This window comes from Nilaparvata lugens, chromosome 7 (genome assembly GCF_014356525.2).
Source record: "Nilaparvata lugens isolate BPH chromosome 7, ASM1435652v1, whole genome shotgun sequence".
NCBI lineage: Eukaryota > Metazoa > Arthropoda > Insecta > Hemiptera > Delphacidae > Nilaparvata > Nilaparvata lugens.
The window spans coordinates 6,663,746-6,675,349 of NC_052510.1; the positions used below are offsets into that span (position 1 = coordinate 6,663,746).

At 34.1% G+C, this 11,604-nt stretch overlaps 1 protein-coding gene across 1 annotated transcript in view; it reads left to right on the plus strand.

Annotated features, from left to right (window-relative positions):
- The window catches only part of LOC111056335 (proto-oncogene tyrosine-protein kinase ROS), a 163,642-nt gene that overhangs the window by 100,802 nt on the left and 51,236 nt on the right, over positions 1 to 11,604 (plus strand). The window contains 4 exon segments of the mRNA XM_039433568.1: positions 2,052 to 2,374; positions 5,134 to 5,459; positions 6,656 to 6,856; positions 10,082 to 10,271. Of these exon segments, the coding sequence (XP_039289502.1) occupies positions 2,052 to 2,374; positions 5,134 to 5,459; positions 6,656 to 6,856; positions 10,082 to 10,271 (1,040 nt within the window).

Genomic DNA, 11,604 nt, shown 5'->3' on the forward strand with positions numbered 1-11,604 from the left:
TTGTAGTTTTTCAGCTACAATAATATTATTGTAGTATATTAATATAATTAAAACATTCAAATTATTATTTCAATATGTTGTTTTCATATTATTCTCGAATTGGATCTCATTTTTTATTAAGTCGCTCTATTTTTTGCAATTTTCCAACAATAAGTTAATTTTCAACTCATGATTTTCTTTCTACCTATATTACTGTTATTTTATATAGGTAATTTATAATATTATATTCTAAAGAGAATGAGAGAACACCATAGAATCTAAAATATAAATACTGTACAGCATTAAATGCCAAAGAATGTTTGTGTTACAGAAAAATGTTTGAAAATCCAGCATTATTATAATAGTTATCAAGTAGGCTACACTTCTTGCTTTAAGTTGATAATTTTTTATTAAATATTGTTGTTTATATCAATTTTAAACATTATTTCATGTTGTAAAAGAACTCATTCTTAGAGCTATTCAATTTCAGTCATGAAGTCGATGATATTCGAAACAAACACCCTAAAACCTCAGTTCAAAAATTGTTTTGCACTAGCAATGTAATTTAGCCTACTACCTATTTATTTTATAGCATTTATCCTCAACTATTCTCACTAATTTGACGAACAGTACATTCAATTTCAGGCTTAAAATAAACGACATGAGAGACTGAATACAAGGTTCATCCATGCATTTATTCTTGTAAAGCCGTTCAACTCATCATTTCAACAAAATTTGATATTCCAAGCATGGAATGATCGGTCCTAAAACCTCAGCTCAGAAACATGTTCTCCATATTAGTTGGCAATGCACAACTGTTTATTTTATTCCAATAATTATAGTAAAAACTTTCTAAATCATTATTGAAATCATAATTCTGAATTTTAGAAACAACATCCTGCAACCAAATATCAATTCTAAATACTGTTTCACTGGCAGTAATGCACTATTTTATTGCGATTTTTCTTAGAATAGGCCTAATAGTTTTACAAGAAAAAAAATTAATCTCTCATCTCATTAATGCGAACAATGAATTTGATTGCAGACACAAAGTGAGAGACATGAGAAATAACACCCCAAAACCGCAGTTCATAAGCGTTGTTCAATCCACAACAAATTAATGTATATTCTATTGCATTTTTTCTTGTAAACCCATTCTCACTTAGGTCTATTATTTGAACAATAAAACTATTTTATTTATTCCAGATTTCATACACGAAGTGAACGAAATGAAATACCACACCCTCTGGAACACTAGTTCGAAATGTTTTTGTTTCACTAGTAATGAACAATTGCCAATTTATTGTGAAAACCTCCTACATCGTAATTGAAAACATTATTCTTAATTAGATAGATAATTTAGGAGCCACTGACCACCTCTCAAAGGGGTATATGGACTCGTCAATCATTTTAATTATTTACCTTAAATTGTGCGTTTATAAAACTGATTACCATAAACTCTCGAAGGTCTACGAAAAATCACCAAAAACTAAAGCAACTGAAAAACTCCTGAATCGAATAAAAACACTATCCTTCGGCCAGTTCTGTCTTCAGAACTCTCAGTTTTTCAAACGTTTGACAGGTTAAATGTGTTGACAATGCATTGAATAGATGTATACCTACACTGGTTACCTCTTTCACATTAAAAGCTGTGCGATGTGTTTCATCCCTGAGTACATGTCTGTGTCTTGTCATATACAACTTGTCTCATAGGAATATATCATAAAACCTTTCTTAAACATCGACTCATTTTTTTATAAGACGCTTCCAACATATAGAAACTAGGGAGTGGGAGAATTTTTAACTGCTTAAAAAAGGTCTGCAACTAGTTGTAATTGATTCTCCTACCATAACGGGAACTACCCATTTCTGCAACTTGAAGATCTGGCTGACATCCGTAGAATGCACCCCAAAATGCAATGCCATATGTGAATGGAATAGCGAGTAATAGACCTCTTTTAAAGTTTGAATAACTAGTAGATTTCTCATGGTCCTAAGCTTTAATAATGTCAGACTTATTTCAATTATTCTTTTAAAATCTCCTGAATCATTATTATTCTTAATCATTTCAGGCATGAGGTGACCGACATGCGGAACAACACGCTGAAACCGCAGTTCAAGAACGTGGTGTCATTAGCCATGCACAACGGCCTGTTCTACTGGACCAACGGCAAACTGGTGTTGACCGAGGAGTATCACACCGGCCAGAACAGCTACTTCCACAACGTCATCAATCCGGCCATCTCCAATCCCAGCTTCATCACGGTCAGTGTGAACACGCCTTCTTCGCAGCCCATACCTGTGCCGGTCAACCCTCCTACCGGACTGCAAGCTGTGCTTGGCACAGATATGGCCAGGACTTCGTGGCAGATACCGCATCTACTGGGAGGCCAAGGTCAGTTGAAAGAAGTCAATTGAATTTGAATTGACAATAAGTTATTTCAAGTGTACCTGTAAACTTCATGTCTAAAGTGAAAATTCATTGCTTTATTGGTTCCATGTTTTATTGTATAATACAGGATGTTTGAAAAAGAACTCCTTAGTTTTAGGTATAAATTTAATGTGTAAATTGACGAAAAACTACATCAACAAGTACATACAATGAAAGAGAGAATCTTCAACTTTTGTTTCACATCAGTACACTTCAACATGGGATCCATTTGTTGCCCTGCACACGTCGAGACGATATTCAAGTTCTCGCCATGTATTCACCAACATATCAGGTGTAACTGTCCCAACCGCCGTGACGATTCTTTCCCGAAAATGGTATATGTCTCGGATTTTTCCACTGTACACAACATTTTTTATGTGTCCCAAAAAGGAAAAGTCCAGAGTTGTTAAGTCTGGGCTCCGTGGTGGCCAAGCAATTGGGCCAGCTCTACCTATCCACCTTCCCGGAAAGGAATGTCTCGAGCCGCGCGCACATTGTTATTGTAATGAGGAGGGGCGCCATCTTGTTGGTGGGTCTGCAACTGCAGGGGGACAAAACTTAGACAGTTGTTGAATCAAATACCGTACCAAAAACTAGAATAGTCTATATTACTTTTTACAGATTCTATCACACATTAAAACTATGGAGTTCTTTTCCAAACACTATGTACAATGATTTGAGATTGTCAATAAATGAAACGGAATATCTTTAATACCAATAAGAGCATGTTGTCGGATAGTAGGCTACAATAATATGCACTACTAGTAAGGAATAATAAATTAATCAATTATATGATATTATGCATGAACAATATGAATAGGAATACTTTATGAGTACATCAAAATAGATAAGATAGAAAGTTAATCAGTGAAGCGAAAGTATAACAACAAATACTTTGTATTACTTTGTAAGACTATTTTAGAATAGATTGGAATCGTTTTATTTGATTCATATTTTATTTTATTGTACTGATACCGTACTGATCTCAGTGTTGTTTTTAATTGTTTGACTTACTTTAGTGTTGAAGAATTCCATGTATTCATGTGAATAGCCTATTTTATGACCAATAAAATTCTATTCTATTGTAATTGACACTATTCACAAATAGATTCTTGACTTTTGTTGTTTGCTCAAAGTGGTCATATAGACCAAAATGGCAGGATGATACCTAATTTTCAATGTGTTTTTGATTAGCATGCTATTATTAAGTAATTCAAAGTTGGACCACCAACATGAAATATCTACCATGATTGAAGATCAAGGAATTTTTTTATTAATTTTATTGGTTGGATTTCAACAAACCTTTTGACTTATTGGTGTAATAACCGAAACCGGTCTTTCCAAGTATCAATAAATCTGTGGTTTTTTGACAATTTCTTAGTCTTTTTAATTTAATATGAATAATTACCACAATATCAACTTCTCAACTACACAAAAATCCATAAATATATACTCAACAATTCCACTTACTAGTTGTTAAAATTATTTCAACAATAAGTAAGCTCTCAAATTCAGAATACACTTCCTCTATAATATAAATAAATACAGATGGAGATTAATGAGGAAATTGCATCTATTCAAATGCTTTTCAGGCTAATAAATAATATTATTATTAAACGAAATCCAAATTAAATGCTGCAAAACACCCCGAAAGCTTCTGCTACTAAATGATAGTAGCTGCACGGTAGTTCTCATCGAATTTCCATCTAGCTGTTAACCCTGTTGTCAATATTTGCAGTAGCAGAAGTCTTCGGGGTGATTTATAACATTTAATTTGGCTTAAATAATAATGATTAAATACATTTTAATCTCAGATTAATCCCTATTGCATTAATTAAACCATTTGCATCACTAAAGGTCGGGATAGTAGAGATTCTCTTTCGCAAATCACTTTCCATACTATTTAGAATGGAAATAGTACCTATATTTTGCACCTAGAGCAGAAAGTGAGATTTTTCCGGCTGGAAATCGGTTTTCAAGTCCGAGGCCATAGGCCGAGGACTAGAAAAGATTGAGAGCCGGAAAAACATTTTTGCCCGTGGTGCGAACGATATTTTTTCGCCTCACTACAGGTATTGCTGACAAAATAAATAAAGAATACTCGTTAAGTTATTGTACCTATTTCTTGATTTTAGTGGTAGAAGATTTGCAGTCAGGATTTCAGATTCTTTTAAAATTTCACTTGGAATATCACGGGCGTCATCATCTTCAAGCATTTTTGAAAATTTGGAATGCGCTAATCAACAATAAATAATTGAATGAAAATGGTTGCGAAGCGAATGTTAAATTAGTTTGATTCGAAACTCGAACTGAAATAATTGCAACTTCAGATGAAGAATGTTGACACTCGCCCGATCTAGCGGATGACTTATTAACTACGGACTTCCATGTTAGCGGCTAGAAAGAGTACGTTTTCCGGTCTAGGCTGGAAAGAAACCCTTTTCTGACATCAGATGAGAGTCGTCTGCAAACAAGGTCTTTCAGATCTACGTAGGGACTGGAAAACAGCTGCTTTCTGTGCAGTGTGGCGAAAAATTTATTTAATTACTATTCTACTATTAGATAGTAGAGATTCTCTCTCGCAAATCACTTTCCATACTATTTAGAATGGGAAAAATGTATTTTATTACTATTCTACAATTCTGATAGTAGAGATTCTCTCTCGCAAATCACTTTCCATACCATTTTCACGATTTTCAACACAATTTCCCTGGATTGAACAGGTAAAGGAGCCTGGCAAAACTGGTCATACATGCTGAGCGTCCGCAAGGCAGACGAGGTGATAGTGGGCGAAGAGGTGACGGTGGACTGCCGCGACATCAACGCCACCTCGCACCTGGTGCAGGGCCTCGAACCAGCCACCACATACGTCATGCGGACGGCCGCCTACACGGCAGACGGCGTCGGCCCCTGGAGTGCTGAGTTCCGCGGCCGGACGCTCGCCGAGGGAGCGGAGCCTCGTGTGCTGTGGGGAGCGGCCGAAGGACTTTTGATGTCCGATGTGACGGGGGATGGAGTGAGGACGCTGTTGCACAGGGAGAGCTTGAAGGTAAATTCATGAATGCATAAAATACCGTGTAACTGAGTCACAGAATAGATCCAGAATGGAAACTCGGCTAGCACCCTGGCACAAAAGTCCGCCATCTTGTTAGAAAGTTCAGCATTGTAATAGTATTGATGGGAGGTTCGGATCACTTTACTGATCCGGATCAATTGATCTCGTTCACTGCCGCGAGCCAAACAAAAGACCAGGATTGTAACAAGATGGCGCAGTCTCGTGACGTGTCTAGTATTCGAGACATTTAAAAAGCATTGGTTGGATAGGCGTTTGATTGCTAATTTCCATTCTGTATCTATTCTGTGACTTGGTTATTGCGGCCTCGGCTAAAATATTATATTTTTATGAAATAATTAATAATACTGTGTATCCAAAAATCGAAAAAAACTGCATGAATTAGGTATAACTGGAATAATAATTGAACTGCAATCATAAGATTACAGCATCAACACGAATATAACGTACGTTTTATAACTATACGTAATTCACATTGTTAAAACCTCGGATTTATCGTCAGTAAATTATAAAACCTCTTATAATCATAATGTCAAGAAAACTGGACCGAGCGAGAAACTGAACATCTTTTTAAAAGGACAGAGAAAATTTATTTTTCTGTGAGGACTGTGTGAATTGTCATTCCCATTTTCGTACTTAGACATTACCGTATAAATCCAAGTTTGTTTAGGCCTATATACACTTGATTATATTATTTATATTGATTTTGATTTTTATACTTGAGTTTCTAGATGAGATTCAGTCATAGATATAATTATGTGTGTTATTCATATAAAACATTATTTCCTCACAAATACTGTATTTTTTGAAATTTCATGAACATCAATTTCGGAAAAAATGTCACGTTTTTTCAGAAAAAATGTCACGTTTTTCAGAAAAATGTCGACTGATGTTCGATGTCTTATTTGGAGTGAAGCTATTCTCAACAACTTTTGAAAATAGTTATTTCAAATAATTGAAATATTGGCAAATAATAAAATAAAACACTTAATAATAAAATCATTAATTCAATTATTGAAATATTTATTTTTGTTCATTTCGAAACAAACAAATTATTAGTAAATAAAATAATTGATTATTACAAATAACTATTTCAATTATTAAAAGTTCATTTTTGTTCATTATTCAAAACAAACAGAGAATATTTGTTTTTTTCAAATGTTCTGTTGTAGGATGAATGGGGCAGCCACCGCATAATCGACATAGCCTGGTACACGGATCAACTCTACCTGGTTTCCAACACAAGCAACGTTTACACTTATAACCTGACCAGCCACAAGCATGCCAGGCTCAGAGACATGGAGTCGGTTGGCAGCATTGCGGTGGATTGGGTTGGCAAGAGGCTCTACTGGTCTAAGCCTAAACAACAATTGGTAAGTGAAATTCAACTGAATAATTTGAGATTAATCAATCACCTATAAATGATTTAGACCCGGTTGCACAAAAGCACATTAACTAATCACAGATAAGCCTTCTACTTACAAAAACACTTTTCTGTAATTGGTTATTGTGGCTTTTAATGATTTAATCATCTCACACACTTTTGACAAAATAGTATATATCGTTTTTAACATGCTTTTGTGCAACCGGGCCTAAGGCCCGCCGCAAAGTAGACCCACGCTAATCCACGAAAAGCAACCCACGCCGTGGGATGTTTTGTAAACCATTGCTAGGCTTCTCTAGATATCTGTGTAATACATGCAATGAATGATCCACTTGTCAGCTGACTGATTATGAATAATTCTATCCTATTATATCTAGCGAGCAATTTCTGTATTTGTATCCTATACTATTGAACGAGCAACTTCTGTTTTTATGTTTATATGGTTAGATGTTTATATGTTAGTATTTCACCGGATCTCGAAAACGGCTCTAACAATTCTCACGAAATTCAGAACATAGTAGGTTTATATTATAAAATTCGATTGCACTAGGTCTCATCCCTGGGAAAACTCGCTGAAGGACATTAAAAGGATCATTATTATTCATCCTTGGAAAAACAGCTGATAATAATTATTGCGTCGTCTTTTGATGATGGAAGTGAGTGAGCGAGTTCATGTGTGTAAGACTGTGTCAATATTATGACTCAGCTATTGAACTTTTGTAATCATTCAATCAGGTACTTAGTGCCGGTTGCAAAAATACCGGATTATTTTCAATCCTGATTAATTCCAGTAGATCCATATTTTTACTTTCCTTGCCCTATTACCATAGGTAAGGAAAGTATTGCTTCCCAAAAAATTGAGGTACCTTAATTTCAAGTTTTCTATACGGTACGTTTCAAGGTCCCCTGAGTCCAAAAACATGATTTTTGGGTGTTGGACTGTGTGTGTGTGTATGTCTGTGAACACGATAACTCTATTCCTAATTAACCGATTGAATTGAAACTTAAGGTCCTTATACCATGAGGATCCGACAATAAAAAATTCAATTCAAAATGGCGGATGATTACCAAAAAACCATGTTTTTCACGGTTTCTCGAAAACGGCTCTAAAGATTTTCTTCAAATTTATACCATGGATAGCTATTCATAAGTCCTATCAACTGACATGAGTCTCATTTCTGGGAAAATTGCAGGAGCTCCGTAATATTCTTGAGAAGAATGGCGGATAATTACAAAAAAAACATGTTTTTCACGATTTTCTCAAAAGTGACATAATTGATTTTTTCAAACTCATAGCCTGTATAGTTATTTATCAGTTCTATCAATTGGCATGAGTGTCCTTTCTGGGAAACTAATGGGGGTCCACCCCATCCTTGAGAAATGGACTTTGTAACCTCCTTCTCGTGCATGAAGTAGGTAGGTAGAGCAGTTCATAAAAAGAACACAAATATTCGAGATATTTCATCTGTAGAAAAGCTGTTTAAAAAAATAATCGAATTTCACAATTTACACAAAGGAAAAAGTACTCTGTAAACAATATTATATATACACATATACAGAAGTCTGATCGTAGTTTCAAATATGTTGCCGCCAATCGTCATTATGTTATTCCTCTAAATTATTTTCCCCTTTAAGAATGTGGTTTACAGTTCAATGAGCAAGGAAAGTTGTGTGAGTGTACCACACCAGATTTTTGAAATGGTCTTCTCTGATTTTGTTCATGTGAAATTAATCAGGATTAAAATTTAACCGGCTTTTGTGCAACCGGGCCTTTGTGCGGGAAATTTTTGGATTCCTCTGGCAACTAATTTCAATTTACTGTGATTGGATAGAACATTTCTATATGAACTATGAATGTTATTATAATTTCTTCTTTAGTAATAATTTTTTTATGCTTTTGTACTCCAGAGCGAAGCTTGGTCCCCAATATTTGTGTCATATAATGACTTAATCATCTCACAATCTTTTTGACAAAATAATATAATATATCATATTTAACATGCTTTTGTGCAACCGGGCCTAAATGAATTAATTTGATCTGATCTAACACAAATGACTAAATGGATTGTATCAAATCAATCAATTTCACCCAATTATCCTACTCAAACTTGCCCTAAAGTTCTTCCAACGTTCCCTTCATTTATTTCCAATTTTATTCATCAAAATTTCTTTAATTATTGAGCTGGTTTTCAAACTATTTACTACTTTTTAACTATTTAAGCTGGTTTCCCATATCGTTATCAATGGAAGTTCCCAATACAGTAAGAATATTATTCCCATAAATTCTGAAATGAGACAATTAATACTCGCTCGTCCGTGCTGAGTGGGAGAAGTCCGATCAGAACTCATAGACTATTACTGTTTATTTTCACTGTGACGGACACTGATACTGATGATATATGAGAATCCAGCAATGAAGTGGTTCTTGGAATAATGTTGTATTTATACAATGTGATGTATTACCTTATTTTAAAATAAAAACAATATAAAAACTTTTAGTACCCTTTTATCGAAAACTTTAAAATATTTTAACGAATAGTTTCGACCATAGGTCATTTTCAAGTTAAAATGTAAAAAATAAACAAATTGATATTTTTTACAAAATAAACTATTTGATATTTTTTACATTTTAACTTGAAAATGACCTATGGTCGAAACTAGTCGTTGAAATATTTTTAAGTTTTCAATAAAAGGGTACTGAAAGTTTTTCCATCTTCTTAGATCATTTTACGCCTATGAACATTTGGATGATTACCATTTCATAGCTCAATAAGGTACATCAAGCAAAGCCATCAATTTTCTGTGTTATTGGTTCGTTTACAGTCCCCGTATACAGTCTTTCCCTGTCTTATGCACAGTGCGACTTATGCACTGCCGCGACTAAATGGCACCTAAAGACTCAACCATTGCTCGGTTGATACTGCAACTCAGTGGAGTGATGGGGGAAAGTTTTGGAATGCATAGGTCACTCATTCACGGACATCACCCCATTCAATAGTTTTGTGCAGCAAAAAAAAAAATGACACTGTTGTACATTTTACAACAGTGCGACTGCCGGATGTTAATATGATTGTGAATAATAGTGAAGACTGTTTTGGGCGTGATGCCTGTAGTCTTCCTTGTTGTTTGTGAAAAATAATAAATGCATAATTGATTCTTGGAATAATCATTGTGAACGTTTTTATAAAGTAGTTCTTGCAATAATCCATTCCAGATAATCAGAGGGAACATGAACGGCAGTCAGCATGAGCCACTGCCCATTCTGACGGTTGCCAAGGAGCTGAACATCGATGCCATACAAGGCTTCATCTACTGGTCGACGGGTCACGCCGTCGAATGCGCCAGGCTCAATGGAAAACAGAGGAAAACTTACTATCCGGCTGAACTATTCTCGGGGAAACAAGGTTGGTGATTTTCCTAACATGTACTCCAAAATATATTGATTTTTCAGAATAAATCAGTAAAGTCCATTCTGCTGAATTTTAGCATCAAGACTAAACTTCATAATAAAATACAGATTTTTTAACATGTACTCCGAAATAATACATACATTCTTTTAAATATAGATATATAGAGTGAATCAGTAAAGTTTATCCAGCTGAATTTAGCATCAATACTTCTTAATAAGATATAGCAGAATGTTTTATGAACTTTTCAAACAAAAAAAAAAATGTGATTTGCCTTTCTGTAATGTTGTTGTAGATATAATATACTAATAAAGGAAAGAGTTAGCTTTTACACATACAGAATAGGAAATTCACGAATGACGCATCATCACGTCTGAACTACTAAAGTGATTTAGTTGCAATTTTGCATATAGATTTTTAATTTATCAAGGATGGTTATAGGCCTGTTTTGAATTCTTCAATATTTCAATATACTTCAGGTTTTTAATTTGTCAAGTTTCTAATTTTACCCTTGGGGAGTACGGGTTACCTACTATAGTATCAAGTGGAAATGACTTTATATTGTCAAAAACACTAATTTATCATTGATTGATAATGGTGTGTCAACCAAAACCTATTTTTTTTATTTTTTCTGCTTAGGATTACCCCACAAGGGTAATGAGTTGGATAATAATGATGAGAGATGATTTTAGTAGAACAGACATTTTACTGTGTTATTTTTATGTCAGAATGTAAAAATTCTACATCATCTCTGACAACCGTGTTCAATAAAAATTATCAATGATTCCTATTCAATCACATCTGACAATTTTTAGTGAATCTCACTATTGTTAATAATTTGATACAGTGGCCTTGATACTGTGTCAAATCTGTACTTAGATCAGTTGCACATTAGTATTGTGAAACTAGTAAGCCAAATTGATTTTTAAATTAGTGGTTTTGACAATATCAAGACGTCTTATTCAATGAGAAAAATAGCTATTATGCAGTCTATTTCCATGAATTTATGAGAATAAATACTCTAAAATTTATAATGTTCTATTAAAATTTGGTAGAGGTACAATAATTTTAGGCTGCGTCTGTTTTTGTTCCTCTCCCAATCATTATTGTTATGATTCCTGCTTATATTGAGATTTGTTGAATATTTCAATTGCTAATTAAATTCATGATGATGATTATTTATGTTATTGTTTATCATTTCAAATTGTTATAGAATATAGAATAGAAAGTGTAGGTTATTTTATATGAAGTCATGACAAATTTGATGTTGTTTTCCATAACGAAACACTATATAATAAATAGAAATAGATTTGTATTTCTATTTATATTA